Source organism: Cydia fagiglandana, chromosome 21 (genome assembly GCF_963556715.1).
Source record: "Cydia fagiglandana chromosome 21, ilCydFagi1.1, whole genome shotgun sequence".
Taxonomy (NCBI): domain Eukaryota; kingdom Metazoa; phylum Arthropoda; class Insecta; order Lepidoptera; family Tortricidae; genus Cydia; species Cydia fagiglandana.
In genome coordinates, this window is record NC_085952.1 from 8,934,025 (window position 1) to 8,961,243 (window position 27,219).

A 27,219-nucleotide genomic window follows, 5' to 3' on the forward strand; every position below is an offset into this window, starting at 1 on the left:
TCAAATTACTATACTAGTTACATGCTTGATGACATCCTCCACTGTAGGTCCTTCTTGAGCTTCGCCATGACTCCCGCGGTCCTTCTTCGTACGGGTCATCTGAGCGTCGTCAGCGCCTGCTGTGGTGACGACATCTGTCTTCAGGCCCCTCACGCTCGGCTGTCGCAGTCCACAGCGTCCTCTGTGGTAGACCGTCGCTGACCTCCAGCGTCTACTGCGACTCTGCACCAGTCTTGCTCGTGACGGCAGTCTAGATGATCTCGGGGTGTCAATATCGGAATCCATTTTACCCTGTAATTAAATTTCAGTGCGCTGCATGATTGGTCGTTAAACTTTCTTTCACCCTATACCAGCATAACAATGCTTTTTCCTGTTTAAACTCTTTAAACTCAAGATAAACCCTTTAAACTCAAGATAAACCCTTTAAACTCAAGATAAACCCTTTAAACTCTTTAAACTCAAGATAAACCCTTTAAACTCAAGATAAACCCTTTAAACTCTTTAAACTCAAGATAAACCCTTTAAACTCTTTAAACTCAAAATAAAGTCTTTAACCTCAAACTAAACTCTTTAACCAAAAAATAAACTCTTTAACCACAAAATAAACTCTTTAACCACAAAATAAACTCTTAAACCACAATATAAACTCTTTAACCACAAAATAAACTCTTTAACCACAAAATAAACTCTTCAACCACATAATAAACTCTTTAACCACAAAATAAACTCTTTAAACTCAAAATAAACTCTTTAAACTCAAAATAAACTCTTTAAATTCAAAATAAACTCTTTAAACTCAAAATAAACTCTTTAAACTCAAAATAAACTCTTTAACCTCAAAATAAACTCTTTAACCACAAAATAAACTATTTAACCACAAAATAAACTCTTTAAACTCAACATAAACTCTTTAACCACAAAATAAACTCTTTAACCACAAAATAAACTCCTTAAACTCAACATAAACTCTTTATTCATTTAAACTCAGCGTATTAGACTCAAACTCGTATTAGACTCAAACTCGTATTAGACTCGAACTCGTATTAGACTCAAACTCGTATTAGACTCGAACTCGTATTAGACTCGAACTCGTATTAGACTCGAACTCGTATTAGACTCGAACCCATATTAGACTCGAACCCGTATTAGACTCGAACCCGTATTAGACTCGAACCCGTATTAAACTCGAACCCGTATTAAACTCAAACTCTTATAAACTCAAACTCTTATGAACTCAAACCCGTATTAAACTCAAACTCTTGTTAAACTCAAACTAAAATGGATTCTCTGGTAGCACACTACATGGCCACACTCAAACAGCACATCTACATAGCTGTAAACATTAGACCCGGTTATATGATACCACCTACATGATATCTAGAACCATTAGAGTCTGACTATAGTACACCACATACACGGTGACTAACTACATGCTAACTACACTCTCACCCACATACATAGGTAACTAAACATTAGACCCGGTTATATGATACCACCTACATGATATCTTAATAACATACATAGTTCGTATACATAGAATACTATTTATTTGAAAAAACCTTGTTGACAATAAATATCATACATAGACAACTAGAAACATTAAGGTCAGAGTATAGTACACCATCTATATGGTGACTATAGCTACGTCTCTACCTATCTACATATGCAACTTTAACATTATATCTGGTTATAATATATATATTCATTTCAAAACTAACCAGAGGCGTTAATCAAGCATGACTTGCTATTGGAGAATTTAGCTCATACTAAACATACTACATATTTAATAGATTAGGTTCAGTATTCGAAACTCAAATATAGGATGTAAATATATGTAAACACTTTCATTTAACGACAGTGCGTATTTCAAATAAATCTGCATATCAACCGAGAACTTCTGCATGTCTTCACAATATGAGCATATTAAAATTTAAAACCTTTCTCAGTTAAATAAAATTGCTCCTTTTTAACGACAATAAACGTACTTGCATTTAATGGTACACGTACAATATATGTGTTTGTATTTTAATTGATAACGGATTCATTAAATATTTATGCAAGTCGTATCCATTGTATTCAACTTTGCTAAACATTGATATTACCCAAAAATTTAAATAAAAATAGCATACTACTGCACTGTAGACACTAATCGTAACACGACTCTTGTAAAAAGTTAGGCTTTCAACTCGCTTAGTGCCTGTATTAATTTTGATTACCCGCAGAGTTGTAAATTACAATACAATACAAATACTCTTTATTGCACACCTCAATAAAAGAAGACAATACAAAAGAAAACAGAAATACAGGCAGAGCTAAACAACAGGCGGTCTTAAAAATTACGTAAACACGTAACGTTACGTTAAGTTACGTTACGTTACGGTGGTTAAATTACGTAGCAAGTCTTCATTCATTACTTCAACTTGACCGTGATCGTGTATCTGCATATCATTAATCAGGTTTTGAGATTATAAGCAATACACAACTTAAAACTTACTAGTTACTACCATAACGTCAGAGCATATAAAATATGAATATGTAGATATACTAGGTACTCACACGTTCTGGTCCTTTTATGGGCGCAGTTTATTACCACTTCTGGCTTGTGATGAATCAAAGTCCTGGGTACAATTATTTACATTTATTCTGCTCCAAGTTCTTACTTCAACACTTTCGACACTCTTAACTTAACACGCAGTAAGGCTTCCTACTCAATGTTACCGGTTCAAGCGCCAAAGCGAGAATGCCCCTTCCATCCCATGGTAAGTTACATTTATACTTTTTCATCATTTGAATTGGCGGGTAGGAGAGAAGGGTCATTTTCGCGACTACCAACAGATTAATTAACAAATATTCGGGTAAACACAAATCACATTTCTAATCACTACCCACTGAATTCCATAAGTTTAACATAACTCACATAAAATAATTATAATTTATTCTTGAAATCTTATGAAATATCACATATGCATGTGGGTAAGAGATGGAAATAAACAGGGTGTTTGGTACATCGTTTGCCAAATTAAAACGGCAGATAGGTTGAGTTATTTGCTATCTTCTCATGCCTAGAAAAACAAAATTGGCCATGGTTTTTTTTTACCACTACGCAAGTAAAAATTTTAAAATTACGAAAAACTGGCATATAAGTGAAAAAAAAATGTGCGCCAAATTTAAAATTTCTAGGTCTGAGAAATAGCAAATGACTCAACCTATCTGCCGTTTTAATTTGGCAAACGATGTACCAAACAACCTGTATATCAGTCGTCTTGATCCGAGCACGTAGTTTTATTGACGCATCCCTATACATAGGTACGTTAACGTGTGCGATGTACTTATAACCTTTACAGAGTTACTTTCGCAGTTATAATAGGGATTGGGATTTATTAGTAGGAATGGCCTGGTGAAAATTTGAACAGGGGGATTAGCTAAGACAAGTGACAATCGTTTCTAGAAAACGCCCATCGAAACCTAAACATCATCATCATCATCTCAGCCTATATACGTCCCACTGCTGGGCACAGGCCTCCTCTCGAGCGCGAGAGGGCTTGGGCTATAGTCCCCACGCTAGCCCAATGCGGATTGGGGACTTCACATACACCTTTGAATTTCTTCGCAGATGTATGCAGGTTTCCTCACGATGTTTTCCTTCACCGAAAAGCGACTGGTAAATATCAAATGATATTTAAGATAAAAGATAAGATAAAAGATTCGTACATAAGTTCCGAAAAACTCATTGGTACGAGCCGGGGTTTGAACCCGCGACCTCCGGATTGCAAGTCGCACGCTCTTACCGCTAGGCCACCAGCGCTCTCCACCAGAGCCAACTTTTCGTGCTAGGTTTATCTCGGTCAAATTCTACTTTTAGATTGTTGATAAAAGACAGTCATGTTGGCTAGGGCCCCAGGACTGAATGGAGTTTTTAAGTTCAAAGTCCGAAAATAAAAAAGTAAATAAGGAGTACAAGCAACAAAGCTTAAACTTCAAGCCTTTGAAAGGACCATCGTTATCGCAAAAGCACCGGCGTTCAATTTTTCTAAACTTCAGCGAAAGTCCATTTAATACGATTCAAAAGCGTAGTTTCCAAACAAAGTGGAAAGCTTTTAAAATACCCTCAGAATCAACTTGGATTTTTTCGCTTTAAAGTAACAATGTTCTTTGATTCTAAAAGGGCCTAAGTTACGGGATGTTTCTGTCAGATACAATTTTCTACGTGGTGGTAGAATGACAACGAAAAACGGAGTAATTCGAAAATACTAATAGTATATAAAAGTAGTTTGGATTGAATAAAAGTTTTCTTTAAATCCCGCTGCGGGTTGAAGTAGCGCAATGTCCGACCCGATTTTGAACTTTATTCGAATCGAATTCAAACATTAGGTCTAGGAATGAGATTGTGTTGTTTCAAATAAATGATTTACATTTCATAATCATATGGATTAGATATGCCAGTGCCAAAAGTGACGTTTTTTCGAACAAAAACGTCGCAATAAAAACGTCGTTTTTGTTTGAATAAACGCCACTTTTGACACTGACATATATCTAATGCATATTGATTCTAGAACTAATATTTGACATAGGTATATCTTAAGTAAAGTTCGAATCGATCGATAGTGACCCTGCCTACGAAGCAGAAGGTCCCGGGTTCGAATCCGTAAAAGGCATTTATTTGTGTGTTTATCACAAATATTTGCTTCTATAATGCATGTTTTCTATGTATAATGGCTCCTCTACACGATGGGCCAACGCCGGTCACACCAAGGAACGCATTTATGCGTTAGAGGGAGCAAGTGATATTGCTATCTCATTCTACCGCATGGCTGCGTCCCTTATAATAATGCAAAAATCTTTATAGTGAATACGTGGCTTAACAATTTTATGGATCCTGACTATGAAAATAAATATTTGAATTATGGTCAAACAAGAAATTGTAGAAAATTTAGGGTCCCACTTCCTACGTAATTCTGTCACATTTTTGACGAAAATGCTTAAAACATGGCAACAATTTACTATGGAATTTTTCTAGTTCTATTTTATTTAATTTCTATTATTTTATGTGGCACTATAAATTGGATTACTTTCTAAGTCTCATAAATACGGCAACATTTTACAGGTTATGTTATAATAAACGTGAAAATATTTTTATAAGTGCGGATACGGGCACAATCTGGCTTATCTTTACGGGCCGGGACCGAACAAAAGATGAACGAACCTCTTTGGAAACCTTCATAATGTTCACTGGAGTGTAATGGCGATCACACCTGTCTTAAGACCCCGACAATAGCCAATGACCTTGAAATTGACCTCACTAACGGTTAACTCGTGCGTCATAATCAAAAATGTCACTTTCATACCAGGTTTATGGGCCGAAGTGAGCCAATATAAACCTTACAGATTTCTAAAGGGTCGGCATGAGGTCTTTGAGATTGAAGACTTTGGTCAAAGCAAAGGTCAGGCGGTTCGTATGTTTGTTTGTATTCACATTATAAACAAACAAAGTGAGATCTCTGGGATTAGACGTTGCTGCAGTGACAACCTTCCACCAGGCGGGCCGTATGCTTGTTTGCCACCACAATATAAAGAGAAAAAAAATCACCGATGTTCTTAACTTTCGGTAAAAGTAGAGACAAGTGAGATCTCTGGGATTAGACGTTGCTGCAGTGACCACCTTCCGCCAGGCGGGCCGTATGCTTGTTTGTCACCAAAATATAAAGAAAAAAATCACCGATGTTCTTAACTTTCGGTAAAAGTAGAGACAAGTGAGATCTCTGGGATTAGACGTTGCGGCAGTGACCACCTTCCGCCAGGCGGGCCGTATGCTTGTTTGTCACCAAAATATAAAGAAAAAAAATCACCGATGTTCTTAACTTTCGGTAAAAGTAGAGACAAGTGAGATCTCTGGGATTAGACGTTGCTGCAGTGACCACCTTCCGCCAGGCGGGCCGTATGCTTGTTTGCCACCAAAATATAAAGAAAAAAAATCACCGATGTTCTTAACTTTCGGTAAAAGTCAAAACAACACAAAAGACATTTTGGAACCTAAATAAATCTGTAAAATATTTTACATTGTTGGTGATTTCGAACGTGTTTTGGAACCACCCCACACTTCGTCCCCAGCGGCGTCGGCGTCTAGTCAACTCTATGGAAAATGGCGTCGCTGCGCAGTTGCGCCAAAGTTGCGTCGAGCAGCAGCCAGTTGTCTAAAAGCCGACGCTCGGGAGACGCTAGTGTGAGCAGGCCCTAAGACCTCGCTAACTGTCAGTTTAACTCAGGTCAAAAGTTCACAACAGTTAACGCTCAGTTAACAGCGTCGCAAGTTAAATTGAAAACCGTCCCCAGTTAGCAAGTCTAGGGAGTCTAGGCCAAGCAATTAATGCTGTCATAGCGAACTGGGACATTTTGTAATTTGTCTCGCAGGCCAATTCGGACGTATACTGAAATCAGAATGATTTTTCAATCACGTTATTTAGCTATCGTACTTTCGCTCGTCGTATCGTAATTTAATTTGATTCGCCCAGTTTGCTTTATTAAAATCAATAATCGCACCGCTGGCTTAATAAGGCGAATATACGTTAGAAGTAAAATCCGACCGACTCGAGATTGAAAATAAATTCAATAATGCATACAATAACTGGGCCACGGAGTGTGGACTTACGGAGAAGACGTATCCGTGCCACGAGTTACTGACAGTGTTAACGCTGACATATACGATGTCTACACATCACTGTTCATCACTGTGTGTTCACTTTCTACACATCTCGCTCGCACTTATTTGTCAGTACGAGCGAGCAAAATTAACGGCCCGATTCGAACTTTGGGTTAAGTACGTCAAATATTATCTTCTCTCTTCTAAGCATATTTGCGTCCACTGCTGAACATATGCCTCTTTCATGGATTTCCATGTTGTTTTGTATGCGGTGGTGCTATGCCAGGTCGGCCTTCTATAGACCTTCCTGCTACGTCAAATATTACGGCTAGAATCCGCTAGATACGATATAGATTAGATAAGTATGGCAGTGTCAAATATTATGACGTTTCTTTAAGCAAAAACGTCACTATTGACACTGACATATCTAATCTACCATACATAATATCTAGACGTAATATTTGACTATTTTAAAGTTCGGATCGGGCGTAAGGTACATTAAAGAATAAATTATGACCTTTGCCAGACGTCTGGATCAAGTAACATAATTTTATAGCAAAAAGGATATAGTGCTCTATTAATTGTATGTCTTTGTCCGGGACTGGGACTTGTTTTGCCCCCTCACCCCCAAAAAAAAAACAAAGGCAGAAAAAACCCAAAAAATATGACATAGAGTTAGACCAATTGAAATCTGCAACTATTTTGATAGCACAAGCAGTGCAAGTGATATTTCTTTACGTCATAATTTCTTACTGCGTGTGTATAAGTTTTGTTTTTAATATTTCCCATTAACCTAAAATGTTACACACTGCGAACATGCACACATTGGCATTAGCACTGGACTTTTCTTTTATTATTTAGAACAATTAACAACTAAAGTGATCAGAAACAATACAAAAACAACAAAAAGACTTTCAAGCAAACCTATCGGCCTGTCAATAGCTATTCAATCCAACCCGAAACCTCAAAATTAACATACAAATTGTTTCAAGTCCGACTATTCGGAGATTTTCCCACCTCCGTGGCATCTTTGCCCGCGCTGGGTTTTTACCGCCAGGTGTTTTCTTTGCCCCGTAATCACATTTAAATGCTGACTTTTAAATGTCTCATTTAAGTGAATTTCATTTTAATGGACTGGAATAGTTTTCTGGTTCAATAGGAAGTCCGTGGAATTTCATATCGCTAAAGAGTAGAGCAGTTCAACATAGTTTATTCGTAAAAGGACTAATCGCAGCCAAACTTACGGCGTGATTCGGGAAATGATTTAGAGATTCACTAGATATGAAATAGTAAAGATATTTGACGTTCCACGGCAAAAGGTACCTTATGGCGGCTGGCACTTACGCTATTCTTAACGCTGATCCAATATTCAGCCGGGGCAATGGTACCTTTTGCAGTGGAACGTCACATGTCTTTAGTATTTCATATCAAGTGAATCTCTTATTCATTTCCCGAATCGCCCCGACAGTGACAGAAGTAAGCTGCAAAACTTAAGCTGCTGCAGTCGCGAACCGAATGTAACCTCAACCCATGGGACGCCCCAGTATTAGTATATACCTAAAGTCCCTAAAGGATAAAGGTCCTTAAAGGATAAGTCCCGTCTCGTTAAAGCAATGTAAATATTTACCGTTGACACGTGTAACCAAGAGGGCAGGTAAATGACTTGAATATAGGTAAGAACCTACATTCAATTCGGAACAGGAATCGATCGAACAAAAATAAATACTGCTTGTTTTGTTTACCTACTTAATACTTACATAATCCTTACAATGTTTTTTCAGTATAGCCAGAGACAGGTAACCAAAAGAGATTGGAAGTTTATAAATTGCGTTCCTTGTAGTTTGTTGCACCGTCACGGATTTTGATTTCTGTACCACTTACGAAGTGCAGAGACATTGAACATGGACGCGATTAGGGATCTCATAATATTGCCAGTGTGACAAGTCTTGCCAGCAACTATGTCAGTAGAGAGCTATTATTTTTCTATTTTCTGATATAATTTGACCTAATCTTATGCCTAATGCTCAGGCCATGTAGAAAAACAAAAGTTGTCTCCTCTTTTCCCGAAAGGTTAGGAAAATGGACTTAGAATTAAGATTATTTTATTTGCCAGAATACTTAAACAATATACATACACAGCATGGTTTCTACAAAATGTTAAGATACAGTACACCTGATGACGAAAATGAAATTAGTTTCTCTATTTAATGTTCTTAACCTTTGGGTAGAGAAAAGATCAATTAGAACCTAAATCTGCATGAACATTTAGGTCAGAGATCTCGCTAAATGAACTCATCCAATAATATACAGAGCCCTGAGAGAGATTAGCTGTCTTTATCGCCACGTCTCTTTACCAACGGGGATAACCCCTACCACAAAAGACGGAAACAAAAGTGTTTATTCAAAACGCATTTCACTTCTCTAGAATATTCAGATCCGACACTGGTCGTTATTCTCATTGCTTGCACGTGGCTCGGTGGACAAGTTGAGTGCGAATACCATTATAAGGGTTTCCACTGTTGGGTTTCACTAAAAATACTATAAACGCAACATTCGAATTATTTTTAACTTTCACGTCCATCGTCTTTAGTGATCTGTACGGCTATCATCAGTTCGACATTGACATATTCGCTGGCGTATGCGTAACTAACTTTCTACTTATGCATCTAGCTCGTACTCGCATATTGCAAGCGAGATGTATAGATAGAAATTAAGTTATACAGACGTTAGAGACGGAACTTGGAGACTCCGCAAGAACCAGGAGATTGAAGATCTGGTGCCCGAGCCGAACATCATTGGACAATCGAAAGCCGCTAGACTCCGAAGGCTCGGGCACGTATTTAGTCCGGATGGGGGAAGATCGCGCAGTCTGGAGGGCGTGCTCTGGAGTACCAAGTGGCCGAAGGCCGTCTGGACGCCCTAGGTGCCGCTCGAGAGACGAAGTGCAGAAAGACGTTAGCGAACTCGGCGCCGTCGACTGGACAAAAATGGCTTTGGACAGAGTAGCATGGCGGTCTTTGGTGTCGGAGGCCAAGATCCACTTCGGGTCGTTGCTCCACAGCTGTAAGTAGGTAAGTAAGACGTTAGCGAATATTTCAATTTTACATTGTTAAGGCAGTCATTGGTAAGGCTACTCACTACTTAAGTCTCGGCAAGCTTTTGTAATAACGCACCGAAGAAATTCTAATTAAATCAAAAGAACATAAGCGCTCTAGTAATAATAATAAACATGGGACCTTTTCCACTGGAGACTTGAAATTAGGACACCTTACATAAGTAAGGCGGCTCGAGTGTTTGCTTGTTTAATTATTTATGGAACAAAATCGGATGAAGGTAACAGGGGTGAATATGTAAGCACGAGTTACAGGGGCCAAATTCGACATGTACAACTGTCAGATTTCGCATCCACGTCAAATCAACAGTTGATTTTATTGCGTATTGAGTGTTGATTCCATCAACGGTGGATAATATCATTTGGTACAACCAAAACTCAACTCTAAACTAAGGGTGGTTCGGTTTGGTTTGCTTGTCACCCTAACTGTGGATTGTTAATGTCAAATTTTGACATTGTACGTATTCGAGAACGTATGATTTTTCCCACATCAGCGGGAGATCAACACGATACGTCAAACGTCGCTTGTCGAAATAGGGGTCCAGGAGGTAACAAGTAAAACGAATATTGTATAATGCCCTACTCAAAACGGTTAAACTACGGCCCGATTCGAACTTTAAGATACGTTTATAAATATATCTAGAAACGATATGGATTAGATATGTCAGTGTCAAATGTACCGTTTCTTAAGGGGCTCCCCCACGCCAATGACCTTCGATCTGAATCCCTTAGTTTTCTAATGTTTTTTGTAGCTTATCATATTAATAGCAATGGCTTTAAGCAATATAGTATCCCATATTTGCTTTAAAGTTCACTGAATTCGAGATATTTGGTATCAACGTTGAACAATTTTAGGCTAAAAAACTGGTGTCCTGGCCATAACTTTTGTGTTAATTAGTTTAAAATTAAAACCTTGGACACAATTTTCGAGACTTCAAAGACGAACCCAAATATGTAGATTTCGTACATGTAAGATCCTTCACTGCAAACTAGACACGAAAAAAGTGTTTTTTTAGATAATGTTTAAAAAAATAAGTATTCATTTTTTTCAAAATCCGGTGGACAAAACTGGAGATAAAGGATTGAAGAACCGATAACCGTTTGTCTTATAATTCTATCTGTAGTGCAAACTGTCAAGCAGTTTGGCGAAACCATATAATTGTAATTGTGTATGTACTTTTGTTAAAATAAATTAAAAAAAAAAAAAAAAAAAAGAAGAAGATACGATTCAAAACTTGTCAAAAATCGATGAAAACCTCGGGTAGCCCCTTAAAAAAAAAAACGTCACTTTTGACACTAACACATCTAATCCATATCGTTTCTAGATCTATTAATTGATAAGTCAATTAATAGTCTAGTCTTAAAGTTGGAAACAGGCAGTGGCTCTGTGAGATGTAGACCTTGCGAACCCCCATGACTCCGCAATTTTGAAAAATTTCAAAAATCTGAATCGATAAAAACATATAATTAATCGTATCATAGAACCATCAGCTCTCAAAATTGAAAATTGAAAACAATCTTGAAAATTTTTGAAGTTGTAACATTATCTACAAATCCTTGAACCGGAATCTTGGTTTTATAGGTCAGCATTCTGGAGTCCAATTCTGATTTATCAATTTGTTACGGTTTTGTATTTATTTTCATGTGAATTGATAATCGCTCACGCTAAATGATGCATGCGAAGTGAAGTAAAAGTCTTACATGGGATGCGCAATCACCAAGACTAAAAGTGACATTCCATTTTCAACTGCAGCTGCAATACTGTTCAATTTACTATGGAAACGCGTCGCTGTCATTGTCAATTTCCATAGTAAAATGAACAGTACTGCAGTTGGAAATGGAATGTCACTCTAATATACATATATGGGCCTTGTTGCCTGATTTAAATTTCAAATAAATAAATATCAAATCCAGTTTAGAAGAATCGATTTCCTAAATCATATAAGAGGCTTTTACAAGATTACATTGCCTTTTCCAAATGTAATTTGATACGGGAATTATATTAGGAAACCCGTATTATGTGTCACTCAACTAAACTTAGTTATTTAATTTTGGAAGATATAGGAAGTTAATTTTCATGACGTATATCACTGACTGGGCGTTATTATCTATATAGTTACTCAGCTGAAAATTCGGAATTTAAGGTAAAAACAATGAAATTATACCGCGGTAGACCCGTTTGTGTAATTAAATAAATGATTACGCTTATCGCATGACACGACCGGAGTTTCGTTGGTCTCAAAATGTGAACGTTTTGTGAAAAAAGATGGCGGTTTCTATACAATCAAATGCAAGTATTATTTTAAACGTCAAACTTATATGAAATTATGACGTAAAAAATAACACTTCCACTGCGTGGGCTATCAAAATCGCTGCAGACTTTTCTTGGATTAACTCTAGCCATCTAAGTCACAGTAAGGACTGAGTTCGAGTAAAGTTATAGGTACGCTAACCTTCGTTCACGTTGCCTTTGAAGTGGGCCAATCATTCGGACGAGGATCAGGCTTTGATCTGACGATATCAGGCCTACTTATCAATAATCTACAACTATAAGCAATTTAAACTCAATAGATGTCAGACTAAACCATAGCGGTACAATAATATAGAGATGGCACGGGGGAGGGGCAAACGACCGAACGAGATGCACTTATGGAAATTTCAGTAGGAGTAGCAGAGAAAGCGGTATTATTGCTTGTCCTTGTCACAGTCTCAGTTTTTGTTTGTTCCCCGCCAAACATTTAGTATGGTTTATGGTGGGCAACAAATAACCCGACCGAATTACGTAGACTGTTTTTGGTATGTTGTCAGGAATGTTAAAACGTGTTTTTAATATTGTCACTTTGCGTATGTTTTGTCCCTCACGGAGGCACGCGTATAGCTCATCTATGTAATACTAGGTCTAATGGACTAAACAATTACATTAGGTATTGCTACCTTTTTAGGGTGCTGTACTTGAGTCAGCAAAAACGGAATCCTTTGTAGGGTATATACATTTTTAGGGTTCCGTACCCAAAGGGTTAAAACGGGACCCTATTACTAAGAATCCACTGTGTGTCCGTCTGTTTGTCACCAGGCTGTATCTAATGAACTGTGATAGACAGTTGAAGTTTTCACAGTTGATGTATTTCTGTTGTCGCTATAACAACAAATACAAAAAGTACGGAAACCTCGTTGGTTGAGGCCCACTTGCACTTGGCCGGTTTTTTCGTCTGTCAGAAAAACATGGAGATCTCAAAGAAAATATCAAATACTCAGACAGATCTGCTTAGTACTTTGAAGCAGTGAATAAATTAAACTAAGTTAGCACAATTAAATCTAAAGATAAAGCCGTTCATGCTCCATTAAGTATGACCGGGCCGGGTCCGGGCCGGCGCTTCCGGCGCTTCGTTTTCCATGGAAAGCATCACGTGATCGCCGGTCATCTGTCATAGAAGTAAGCACTGGAAGGTCCGTCCCGGACCCGGGCCCTATCGTGAGTCAGCCTGTATTGCGCAAAATATACACTCGCAATGTAATCAAAGCCTATAGGGGACTTTCCGTTGACATAAAATTATGAAATTGAGAAGATCAAGAAGCAATGTAATGGTGAGTGGTAGCACAATTAAAGAAAAACGCCCGAAAAATGTTTTTGTAGTTATTTTCACGAAATAATTACTTTTTGTGATTGTAGACTTTATTAGTAGATGACCGCGACTGTAAAAGACACCAAAATAAAAGTTTGTCCCTTAGTACAGTTTAGAGTTAGACTAAGAAAAGTCTGCAGCGATTTTGGTAGTCCACGCAGTGCAGGTGTTATTTTAAACGTCGAACTTCCATGAAATTGCGACGTATAAATAACACTTGCACTGCGTGCGCTATCAAAATCGCTGAAGACTTTTCTTGGCCTAACTCTACCTTTTCGTTAGAGGAATGTACGGATGTACAGTCGCCATCAGATATATCGGAGCGGCCAAGGTGTTCACAATATCTGAACAAGCACTACACTAATGCCTTGACAATAGAGGCGTGCTCAGATATTTGTGAGCACCTTGGTCGCTCCGATATATCTGATGGCGACTGTACCTACATATCAGTGTGATAAATGTGTTATATAAATAGGTAGGTATTAATTACGGCCACATTACCAGTTAATTAATTAAATGGCTGCCGACTGTTGCATTAAGATAGCTCCGAGAGTACGATTAGGTAATACGTACTATTATTAATATTATGATAATTATCTATTCTGCATCATACAATTCATACATCAGTTGACATGCTCATTAATAATTAGGTATTTAATATCTTGATTGTTTTGCGAGTAAGTAATACACTGAACAAAAATAAATAGGAACATTGCAATAGGGAATATTAGGCAAAGCTCTGCGTAGGTGGCACCTTTGTGGCACATACAGTAAACAAACCACATTGACACATCACACGTCACGTCAAGCTCATAGCCTACCGCGAAACAAGAAAATCGAAGTTTTGTTATCTAATCTCTCTATCACTCTTGAATATTTGAGCGATAAAGAGGCAACTAGTTTCGATTTTCGCGTTTACCGGTAGGCCCTTGTTAACAAACCGCCTTGATGCATCAACGTCATATTTTATTGTCTGTGAAAACTTGTCAAAAAACAGTTTAAGGTACAGTATGTATAAGTTAGTCTATGAATTTACTGAGTCGGTAGTGCTGCACTCTGGTGGCAGAACATTGCAGTAATATCCCCTATATTGCCTCCTACAATTCGATCACGAAAACTATGGTTTGGGGCCTGTCGGAAAGGTGTGTGGTATGGTTCAGTATCTGACTTGTACGGATATGATGGTCGTTTTTATCTATGTGACAGCGTGATAAAACGGTATCCGTTACTTTCAATCACGCTGTGTTAAAAAGTGACGGATATTTTGTCACGTGGATAAAGCATTGGAGGGCTTTGTCACTTTTTCTTTAGTAGGTATATGATATGCTACTTTTATATGGTGGTATATGATTTTGACCATTATTGTATGTTAGTGGATATAATGAAGGTAGTATGCGTAAAATAACCCTTTTACCCTACCCTATACGCGTAACAGTTACAGGGTACATGTGTGTAGATATATTTGCATGAACTGTTACTGTTAATTTGATCCACCCTTTGATTCGCGTCTCGTTTCGTCTGCGGGTACTTTGGGTGTTTAATGTTTATCTTTATTCGCTCAAGTTTGCTTACATCCAACCACTCGTTAAGTTTTCTGAAGCACAGCGAGTAGATGAAAAACAGTATCGTATATACCACTTAAGGCCTGTGCACACCGGCTGCGTGTGCGTGACGTGCACGGCGTTGTAGTATACAGATCCTTATTAGAGATGGCACACCGCTTGCGTGACGTGTGCGTGTGCGACTCCAACATTTTAGCGCACGCACACGCGCACATCACGCACACGCAAGCCGGTGTGGCTCGGCCTTTAGGGCCCCACCACATCTAGCGTCTTTCGAGCGTCGGCGTCTACAACTGTATGGCCGCTGCTCAACGCAACGTCGACGCAACGTCGAAGCAACTGCGCAGCGACGTCATTTTCCATAGCGCTGACCAGACGCCGACAGACGCCAACGCTCGAAAGACGCTAGATGTGGCGCAAGTGGGGCATCCGACATGTCTCTTTCTATGACAGCTGATCGGTGATCACGTGGTGCGTTCCATAGATAACCAAGCGCCAGAAGGTCCGGCCCGGCCCCGGCCCAGTCTAGCGTAAGTCATCCTTAACCAAGCTGTTTCAGCTTAACTTTACCAAGTGATCCAACCCGAATTATACGGCGCGATTCGGTAAGTGCTTTAGATATTCATTAGATATGAAATAGTAAAGATATGTGAGGTTCCACGGCAAAAGGTATCTTATGGCGGCTGGCACTGGCTATTATTAACGCCGCTCCAATTCGTTAATATTTCAGTTCAGCCGGGGCCTTTTTTCGTGGAACGTCACATATCTTTACTATTTCATATCTAGTGAATCTCTAATTCATTTCCCGAATCGCGCCGATAGCCGAGAAGAGACTGAAGAGAGTAGCGATAATAGACTTATTTGCAGGGTGCGCCGTAAATTGCGGGCCTTATTTACTATTGTATTTTTACGTAGCTTAAATAGGTACGATGACATCTGTCATCTCAATATAATTTTGAAAGATTTTGCGTTTTAAGGTCATGTGTAGAATATTAAGCCACAAAAAACATGTTGATGTCTTAAATTTTGCTAAGTCGGCGATATAATGCCTTGACCGTTTCCGAATTAAGGTTTCCTCATTTCCTGTGAAATTTTCGTGATCTTTACCAACTTTATGGAAACTTTCTGCAACTTACACAACTGTACTTACATGCGATCTACTCTCGGGACGGAAGTTATCACTCCCAACAGGCTACATTGAGTTTGTTAACTACGCTTACTGTATCAAATCTGTGTTCTGTCGAACGTTCGGTAAAACTTCGTAATGCCGTGTACACACGTTCCGTCTACCGTACAAGTTGGAATATCGCTACGGACTTTAACTTACCCCGTTTAGTTAATAGTTGGATGTTACGGGTAACATAGTTTTGATGAACGGATACTGACTGGCAGCTTTAAGGTTGACTCACGTTAGACCGGGCCGTGTACGGGCCGGAGCTTCCGGCGCATCGTTTTCTATGGAAAGTATCACGTGATCGCCTGTCATGTCATGGAAAAATAAGCCCCGGAAGCTCTTTACCTGTTAGTAACTTATTGTTTATGGAAATTCATCAATGGGTCACTCACATAATTAGGGTTACCAGATGACAGGAATTTTCCTGACATGTCAGGAATTTTGGCCTTTTATCAGGAATGGGGTCGGAACACGAAAATGTCAGGAATTTATTGAATTCATAGATTTTTTTATAAAGTACCTTTTTATTAATATTAAAAAATAATAATATTTTAATCAAACTTAAATTAATAAAATGAGCCCTACCCCCCGTCGTCGTCAAAAATATGAATATGTCAGGAAAAATATTCGGAAATCAGGAATTTTGTCAGGAAATTCTAAATGTGTATCTGGTAACCCTACACATAATTATAGATGTTTAAGATTCTAATTTAAGATCAAAGTGAGGAAGGCCGGCATATAGATAAAATGTGCAGGTAAGACCGTAAAGGATGACTCACGCTAGACCGGGCCGAGGTGACGGACGTGTCATTTTATATGACGGCTGACCGGTGGTCACGTGGTGCTTTCCATAGAAAACGAAGCGCCGGAAGCTCCGGCCCGGACACGGGCCGGTCTAACGTGACATCCTTAAAATTCCACCAAAACATTGACCAATTGTTACATTAGTATCGGTCTGCTGCAGTTAGAAACTTATTGTTCATAGGCATGTTCTTGTAGATGGGTCACTCACATATCAAAGTCAAATACATTATTCCTATGACCGTCATATCTTTTCTTAAGATTGTGAGAGGGGTTGAAAGGTCTTACCCCCCTATTCATAAACGTTTACTAAAGTTAACAAGCCGATAATAATCGTTTGTCCCTTTCCGACGTATTGGTATGATGGAAAGGGACAAACGATTATTATCGGCTTGTTAACTTTAGTAAACGTTTATGAATAAGGGGGTTAGAGTTTTCAGAAAATATCAAATTTTTTGGCAAAAAGGTATGTAAATGAATTGGCTCTGTTTCTCTATTTCAGCTCTCAATTTATATACCTAGTAATACACTGGCAGTCTCTTGGAGTAGGTACAGTCGCCATCAAATATATCGGAGCGGCCAAGGTGCTCAAAAATATCTGAACACGCACTCTAACGCCTTGACAATAGAGGCGTGTTCAGATATTTGTGAGCACCTTGGCCGCTCCGATATATCTGGCGGCGACTGTACCCAATAAGTACACACATTAAATTCCTTAGGTACTGTATAAAATATTACAAAATTCTAAGGCCCACTTGCACCATTCCACTAACCCGGGGTTAACCGGTTAAACCAGGAGTTGCCATGGTTAGCCATACAATATGACACTAGGTTAACAGTTTAACCGCTTAACCCCGGGTTAGTGGAATGGTGCAAGTGGGCCTAAGGCGGCAAAACGTATCACACATTATAAATTCCGCGAATACATAATGTATCGAATCATAAACTTCGCTCCCTAGAGAATTTAAGCAGATTTACCGCTCTAGTGCATGCCAAAACATTACCCTTCTGCCGGCGTTTAAATTTTAACTCATCGCTTGGCGCCGAGCCAGCAAGTAAGTGGAAAATGGCGGATGATGTTTTGACAAGTTCAAACTTGTAGTTTAAGCACCACTTGCACCAGATGTCTGGTGGTATTCCGTCTGTGCAATTTCTTTGATCAATGTGTATTTTATCTCACATTTTGGTTAATAAGAGAGTGAGACGCAATAACATTGGACCAAGATATTGAACAGATGGTATACCATTGTTAGCTGAGTGTAAATTACGAAGTAGGTACCTATCGGAATTTTCAACAGGACATATATGGCCCGTTTCGGATTTTGAAATAGAAGAAGAAGAAGAAGAAGAAGAAAAAATACATTTATTTAACATCTTGGAAATAACACACAAAACAAATACACATCTAAACAAATAAATAGACATCTATTAGACATCTTTTAGACATCACCAAGATACGATAACGATATATTTAAGATCTAACCTGTCAAATTTGACATTTGCGCGATTCTGGAACTCTTGAACGATTTCCACAGGATATGACTTAGAGATCTAATTCGCATCTAATAAATATCTCTATCTAACGTAAAAGTGACATTGGTTGCCCGAATTGCGCTGCAAAAGAGAACTAGTTGATATCTAAACTATACCGTATCTAGAATGGATCTAGTACGTGTCGTCTCTTGTGAATATCTTAAAGTTCGAATACGGCAGATTGACTACATAATTTCTGCTAAGTAGATATTTTCGATATACTCGTACAGTCAAGGAATTTAAATTCCGACCCATTTCGTACTTTGTCACAGTGACAACCGTACGAGGTCTCTAGCGGCTTTCATATTGATTGTCACTGTGACAAAGTACGAAATGGGTCGGAATTTAAATTCCTTGACTGTACCTATAGTTGTTTAACGAGTTCCCAATATAATTAAAACAGCGGATATTGACTTCGTGAATTCCAGTGAACAGGTTTGGAATCTAATTAGCAAGAAATGCTTTTCTATTTAAACTTTACATAACTTTCCATCATATCATAATTCATGACATCCACATAATTACTTATAGGTTATCATAATAATTCAGCCTACAAATACGTCCCACTGCTGGGCACAGGCCTCCTTTCATACGCCAGAGGGCTTGCTGCCGTATTCGAACTTCAAGATTTTCACAAGAGACGACACGTACTAGATCCATTCCAGATACGTTATAGTTTAGATATCAACTAGTTTTCTTTTGCAGCGCAATTCGGGCAACCAATGTCACTTTTACGTTAGATAGAGTAAGATATCTATTAGATGTGAATTGGATCTCTAAGTCATATCCTGTAAGAGTATATCTCCAGAATCGCGCAAATGTCAAATTTGACGGGTTAGATCTTAAACATATCGTTATCGTATCTTGGTGATGTCTAAAAGATATCTAATAGAAGTCTATTTCAAAATCCGATTCGGGCCCATAGGCTATAGTCCCCACGCTAATTGTGCCCCACGCCCAATCCGGATTATAGGTTATAAGGTTAATGCCCGCTAAATTGCCCGCACAATAGGATTATGCCAAGTGATACCCATCATAACCATAATCTTACCCTTGTAAGCCGTAACAGGTGCCTACTTAAACACTGATCCCAGATGACCCAGATAGAATCGCGCTTCTTACTGACTTCAGATTTCCATAAGTCGGTGGCAGATGTAGATACAGGGATAGTGAAAACCTTTCTTCACTTTCACTTGCCCGTCACCCGTCACGCTTTCTTTCGTTTTTTCTATATCGCCACTTTTACATATACATCTTGCTCGCGTTATCCCGGCTTGCCACGCCTTCACGGGGGTCTGGGGTCCGCTTGACAACTAATTCCAAGAATTGGCGTAGGCACTAGTTTTTACGAAAGCGACTGCCATCTGACCTTCCAACCTAGCGGGGAAACCAGGCCTTATTGGGGTTAGTCCAGTTTAATCCTCACGATGTTTTCCTACACTGAAATGCGAATGGTAAATATCAAATGATATTCGTACATAGGTTGCGAAAAACTCATTGGTAAGAGTCGGGGTTTGAACCCGCGACCTCTGGATTGAAGTTTCATAGTTCACTGCAGATTGCAGAGTGACGTTAATCAGCCCGTTAACGTAGGTATAAACACAAACAATAAACATTATGGAGCTCTTAGTACTTAAATCCATGTTGTCTGTAATAATCGCTTTAAAATACGCAATTTGTGGCCCGCCTCGCATCCTATCTAAAATTTCATTGGTAACTGTATTCTGCTAAGAAAATCTGACTCCATAAAAAATATTCTCAAAGGCCTCATAAGAGCTACCTTCCGAGGGTTAAAGGTAGAGGTGGCAAGATATTGGAAAAATATTATAAATCTAGTTATGATCCCTTCACACGATAAAAAGAGAAGACCAAAAATATTTGCATGATGATGAAGTACACTATTTTTACTCCGATAATAAAAGCAATCGGTTGTAAAACATCTCCCCCAATCGGTATAATGGAAGTCCGGTGTTGAGCAAAAACAACGCGCTTGCGGCGGAAATGAAACCGTAACGGGATTGCACATGCACATTTCACCGGGTTGCGTGGTTGCCAAAGAACCAACTTGAAGCAGACTGTTACTTTAATTCTGCATCCACCTTTTAGACCACATTATCACATGCCTTTGCGTCTATTGCAGACGATTTATGCATTGCTGGCGGCCTAGCCAAGGGATCGGTTGCGTTTCGCTATCGAATAGTTTTGTGTCTCTCTATCACTCTTCCATATTAGTGTGACAGTGACAGTTCGCAACGGAGCATTAGCAGTTGGTTTGTTGTCTACGGGGCCTGTTTAGACAACGGGTTTGGTGACTGTGGAGGCCGATGCGTGAGCGGCACGACGTCCCACATTTTTGGCAGAGAATCATGCCATCTGAAATTCCTGTTCCGGTTTGCTTACTGCGACACCTTCTGCTATCTAAAGCATTAAACCAGGCTTGGTCGCATATCCTTCTCCCCTCCACAACACGCTTGCGCCATCTATCACCTCATCATCTTTTAGACCTGGTCTTCTTCTTTATTCATAAGAGCCTCTTTTTGGTTTTTTAACCGTCATCCAACAAGTGGTAGGCGATCTTCCTAAATTAGTACCATCTTCAAATTAAGAGTGTTAGTAGGCAAAATGCCCTTTAAAAAAAACTAAAGTAAAATAACTAGTGGATTGTTGGCGGGATTTATTGATACATTTTTGTGCAATTATTACCACTAAAGTCAAATAAAATAGCAAATAGATACAGACTAAAAAAGACAACCAAATTCCAAGCTAATAGCTTAGGAGTCATAGATATACAGCTAACAAACAACACGAATATAAGATACAATTATTAAAAAAAGTCATCATAGCTAAAGCTTAAAGATGAATTTTATGAAATATTCATTCCAATATGAGATATCACCAATACACCTACGTAAACTATACAACAAATGCTTTACAAACCTCTAATTCCTAATAAATATGCTGATTGGAACCAGTGCAGAACTACCAGAATGTTTAACTCAAAGCAAAAATCTCAAAGCTAGAAGCAGAATCATAAATAAACACGAGGAAAAGCTCATTTTAGCCCCAACTTTCCGAATCCGGCCTAAATGAAGTCTTTGACGAAAGTTGGCCGTTTGACCCGTGGATTTGACGCAAATCGGTGTGGATAGTGGATCAATATACGTTAATTTCAGAGATTTTCACATGTTTATTTATGTATTACATGGTATACCGGTTCTGTAATAGGTAGGTAGGTAGGTACATATATATGGTAGATATAGAGGTGAAAAGAAGTATCGGTGGATCGAAAGTACAGTCAGCGTCATATAGTAGGTAGCATCCAAGGTATTCAAATAGTTCGGTACAGCATATAATTTGTTTGGTACACTTACCAAAGTATTTGAATACTAGTCCAGCAGAAGCTATCATTAAAAGATTAATCAGCGATATGTTAAACTAGTAAAACTAGTTAAGTGACTCTGTGGCTATGGAGCTCGTGAACCCCCGTGGCTCCAGCATTTTGAGAACATTCCAAAAAGTGAATCGTCACGGAAAAAAACCGGACAAGTGCGAGTCGGACTCGCGCACGAAGGGTTCCGTACCATAATACAAAAAAAAAAACAAAAAAATGCAAAAAAAAAGAACGGTCACCCATCCAAGTACTGACCACTCCCGACGTTGCTTAACTTTGGTCAAAAATCACGTTTGTTGTATGGGAGCCCCATTTAAATCTTTATTTTATTCTGTTTTTAGTATTTGTTGTTGTAGCGGCAACAGAAATACATCATCTGTGAAAATTTCAACTGTCTAGCTATCACGGTTCGTGAGATACAGCCTGGTGACAGACAGACGGACGGACGGACGGACGGACGGACAGCGAAGTCTTAGTAATAGGGTCCCGTTTTACCCTTTGGGTAAGGAACCCTAAAAACACAATATTATTGGACGTGCTCACAAAATTTCACAAGAATTTGTTGAGAAATGAGGTCTTTATAGGACAAACAGGGCAGATATATACGAAAGGATTATTGCCCATGCTGAGACGGAGGCATACCAGCATACCACCGTGGCTACCGTGCCATGATATGATGCTTAGATAATATACATAAATGTATGGTACCTACCTCACAAAATAGGCCAAAGGTTGAAAAGAAAATCTCCATCTCTAAAATCTTAATATTACATGTTACATACATTACATGTTACATGTGTGTCATTACATGTTAGATCTGTTCAAAAGTGCTACGATAATTCCAAATCCGGTAATGATTGAGTTGCTTCATTTTACATTGGTTTTCCTCCGGTATCCGGTTTCGAAATTCGACGTTGAAATGTTTTCGTTAAAATTCAATTATGAGTTAATTGGGCAAAGCTAATTGGACGGATAAACATTTTAATGAATCGTACCAGAGCCGAGAAATTTAAAATTAAATAACATTAGTACCTATAAATACAGTTTTTAAATTGAAAAATACATTTGAAACTATTTCGTGAAGTCCATTGATTTTATATTAAATAGAACATATGAAGCCGAAGTGGCAGTGGGCTGGCCATATCTAATGAAGAACCGACAACCGCTGGGGTAAACGTGTTCTTGAGTGGAGACCGCGACTCGGCAAACGTAGTGTAGGACGCCCTCCGACCAGGTGGGATGACAATCTGCGAAAGACTGCAGGCAGATGCTGGATGCGGCAAGCTGAACACAGGGCGCTTTGGCGCTCTTTAGGGGAGCGCTATGTCCAGCAGTGGACTAATATAGCCTGATGATGATGATGATGAAATATGAACACAGTTAAATAAATTAGATGTCACACTTGTGAGATCTTATTAAGGGGACCTTCACTGCGCCTTACCGCTGTCAATATTGCCGGATTACCGACAGGTGGCACCCGCGCAGGTAAACACAATTCATGGCAATCCGCAAAGGCTTATCCTACAGAAAAGCTGTCACGGAGCACGGCTGTTGAATGTTGATTTGATGTGAACTTTATAACTAAGGCTTATGTTTCGTTACGTTTTAACCGAATTCAAAAAGAGGATGCGTCGATGGAACTCTTCAAGTGAGTCGATGGAAGTAATTCGAAGGAGGGAGAGGAAGTATCGTCGGTTTTTTTATTTTATGTATGTTCGAGCACGACTAGACCGACCAATTTGTCCCATTATCGTCGTATTAGGGCATCAGAGGGTCCACTTAATAAAGAAATATTTTTAAAATATTCTAAGCCTTCGAGACTTAAGGATGACTCATGTCAGACCGGGCCGTGTCCGGGCCGGAGCTTCCGGCGCTTACTTTTCTATGACAGGTGACGTTGATCACGTGATGCTTTCCATAGAAAACGATGCCCCGGAAGCTCCGGCCCGGACATGGCCCGGTCTAACGTGAGACATCCTTTATTCTTCTCTTCGAGACTCTTCCGCAAATCTGCATACCAAGAGTATTTATGAATTTAATTTCAGAATTCATTTATTAATTCTGAAATTAGTATTCTTCTAGCTCCAAAGATTTTTATTTCAATTTCTTTGTACACGACTTCGTTTATACGCTAAGGTCTTTTTAGGGTACTGTGATTATTTAAGATATTTTAGCACCCTCTTCTTCAACCTAGCGTTTTGCTGGCCTAGCGCCAGGGTCCGCTTTCCTGCTCAATCTTCTCCACTTTGCCCGGTCTTCGGCATCCTCAGGTGTGAGATTGTTCTCTTCCATGTCCGCTGTCACGACGTCCAGCCAGCGCTTCTTAAGTCTACCGCGGATGCGTGACCTAGGACCTTGGACAGTGAGGTTGAGGCATCTATTTCCGACGTAGTCCACCGGACTTCGGCGTATATGGCCATGGCGTCCTTCCTGTATTCTTAAATAATAAATTATTGGGCTCTATCTCGGTAAGCTTTATATTATCTTATTTAGAAGCAGATTATGTATTAAACTTTGCTTCGTAAAAAACTACGGAACGGATTTTCATGCGGTTTCATCTATCAATACATATCAATAGATTGATTCTTGAAGAAGGTGTAGGTGTATAATTTGTTAACACGTGCCACAGAATAAATAATACCACTAAGTACAGAAGACTCACTCTCTAACAAAACGCGTCTGTTACGATCAGCACAGACATGGCCGCTAGGTGGCGACGGCGCCACGCGCGGCTTATGGCAAACCCCAAAATTGGGGCCGAACGAATGTACTTTTAGCTACCTGTAGCAAATCGACGAAATCGCGGAGTGAGACACGCCTGCACGTGGGAAGCCGGGGCGGGTCGCTATTACCTGTATAAATACGTGCTGCTGTGAATAAGATTGAATAAAAATATTCAATCTTATTCATTCCTATTCAATTTCTTATTAATTATTCTTATTCTTATTCAATCTTATTCATAGGTTTTGATCGGCAGAACCCTTACCCACAAACCATCCTCACTCTTCACTCTATTTCAGACTATGTTGTTGAAGCAAATTTATTCAAGTCCCGAGTAAAGCAGGTGCGCGAATTATGTATAAAGGCTCCTAATTGGCCCAGCCAACGATTTATGAACGAATGAATGAAATGAATGAACGAATTTATATTTTATACGCTTTAATAGGGTGATAATTGCCATGATTAGCCTTTTGAGATTATCGCGGCTTTTATGGGCTTGTAATTTTATCATTATGGTATTTATTAAATTGTCGAGCGGTAATTCTGACTTGAGATTTATTTTTTTGTTTGGTTTTAGGCTGTAAATCAATTTTAGTGCTTTTTTTTTCAATTATTACTCTCTTGAATTATTTCTTCGCAAGTATTTGAATGCCATTGAAGGGTCACCTACCGTTTCAGTAGAAATTTCGCTCATTAATTTTTCTGTTAATTTGTGTCATGAATAGTTCATGCCGTTAAGGGGCCCACTGATTAACAGTCCGCCGGACGGTATCGGCCTGTCAGTTGTTCGGAACTGTAAAAATTTTGTTCTAACTGACAGGCCGATACCGTCCGGCGGACTGTTAATCAATGGACCCCTTTAAGGTGAATGTGTCTAATTCCGTCATGAGGGTTATTCCGTCCACGTGCGTTTATTTCTTTGATTTTCAAATGTAGGTAAAAAAACCATCTGCTTTTTATTAAGGAAACTAAAAGCAATCGCAACCTTGTTGATGAAATTATCAATTTTGTTCGTCGTTCGTAAAAAGCGCTAGTAGACGGAATAGTCCCTATGACGCAATTAGCCACATTGAGCTAACGTAAATAACTGTGGAAATAAAGTAAATTACCTTTTTACTTGAGTATTAATATTTAGGACGCAAAAAACAAGAAAGACCACGAAGGAGACATAACAGTGTTATTGGTTTTTATTTTTATTTAGTTATTTATTATACTAGAAGTTACAACTTTATTGTTACATACAATGCTCCACAAAACTACATTTAGTTTGACTGTGGAGTCTCAGTATACTATAATACTATACTTAATTAAATTTAAAAATTAGAATAGGTTTACATTCGTAGTTGAAATAGGTAGGTATATCATGAATACACTATAGGGTAACACATCCCCTATAGAGTATTCAGGAGATACCTTTTTAGACTGATTTTAAATCTATTTTTAAATCTATCTATCGTTTTTTTTTTTAAACCAAATAATTGTTTCCTTTTTTTTTCCTTCAAGCCTCATTGTATTATTGTTATTACTTGTGTCCATATTATGTCCACCACAGGACAGGCTTTGCCTAGTGTGGTGGCTAGCATAAATGTAATATTGTTATAATTTTCTTTCCGAAATAAAACATTTGTATTTGTATTTGTATTTATTTTGGGCTCTTTTACTATATCCGTGGGCAAAGTGTTCAGTAAATAGGGTAAACGTTTCTTTAGTGTCCTATCGCCATAATAATTATACACCTAGGTACTTCATATTTGCCCGCAGTTAGTGCTCTGGTATTATGACTATGATTGACTAGATCCCTGTGTTCCTGGCTGCCATGACTGTTTACAGCTGACATATATTTGAGTTTTAATCCCACTGGTAAAATTTTACATACTTTAAATAATTGTCTATAGTCAGATTTGCAACTGTGTTTTATCTTTTTATTAACTAGTAACTTTAGAAAACGAATTTGTAACATTTCTAATTTATCTATGTTAGTTTTAAACGTGAGGCCATAGCAGTCAAGACCGTAACTAATAATAGACTCTACTAAAGAAGTATAAATACATTTCAACGTGCTAACAGGAACTTTAAAACTAAGATGGTAAAATATGCTTAAAAGTATTCTTAATTTATTACTAATGTAATCTACATGAGTCGTCCAGGAGAAATTTTCGTCGATTTTCATGCCAAGATATGTAAAACTATTAACTCTTTCTATGGGCTGACATTTACAAGTTCCGGAGTTATTAATACTATGAAAACATTGGAAACTATGAGTGAAAATGGATGGGATATCATTTTTAGGTACCAAGTATGGAGAATGAATTATCATGAGTTTTGTCTTATCGGCATTTAGTACGATTCCATTATCGTGTGACCACTTGACAACGGCATCGACGTCCTCCTGTACGAGCTTGCAGGTCTGCTCTAGGTCGGTGCCAGCGCGCAGCGTGCACAGGTCGTCCGCGAACATGTGCGCGGAGCAGTGGCGCAGCACGCCGCACAGGCTGTTCACGTGCATCAGGTAACAGAGGGGCCCGCAGCCCGAGCCCTGCGGCACTCCGCAGCGGACGGCCTGCTCGTCACTGAGCGCCGACCCGACCTTCACGCGGAAGGACCGCGCGGTGAGGTAGTCACGGAACCATTGGTTCAGTGGCCGCCCCACCCCGCACTCCTCCAT

At 38.9% G+C, this 27,219-nt stretch overlaps 1 protein-coding gene across 1 annotated transcript; it reads right to left on the reverse strand.

Annotated features, from left to right (window-relative positions):
- Positions 1-27,219, reverse strand: LOC134674963 (uncharacterized). The gene is made up of 2 exons (XM_063533108.1): positions 26,899-27,219; positions 1-291 (listed from the first exon to the last, which is right to left on the reverse strand). The coding sequence occupies exons 1-2, from the start codon at positions 27,217-27,219 to the stop codon at positions 1-3; spliced, it is 612 nt and encodes a 203-aa protein (XP_063389178.1).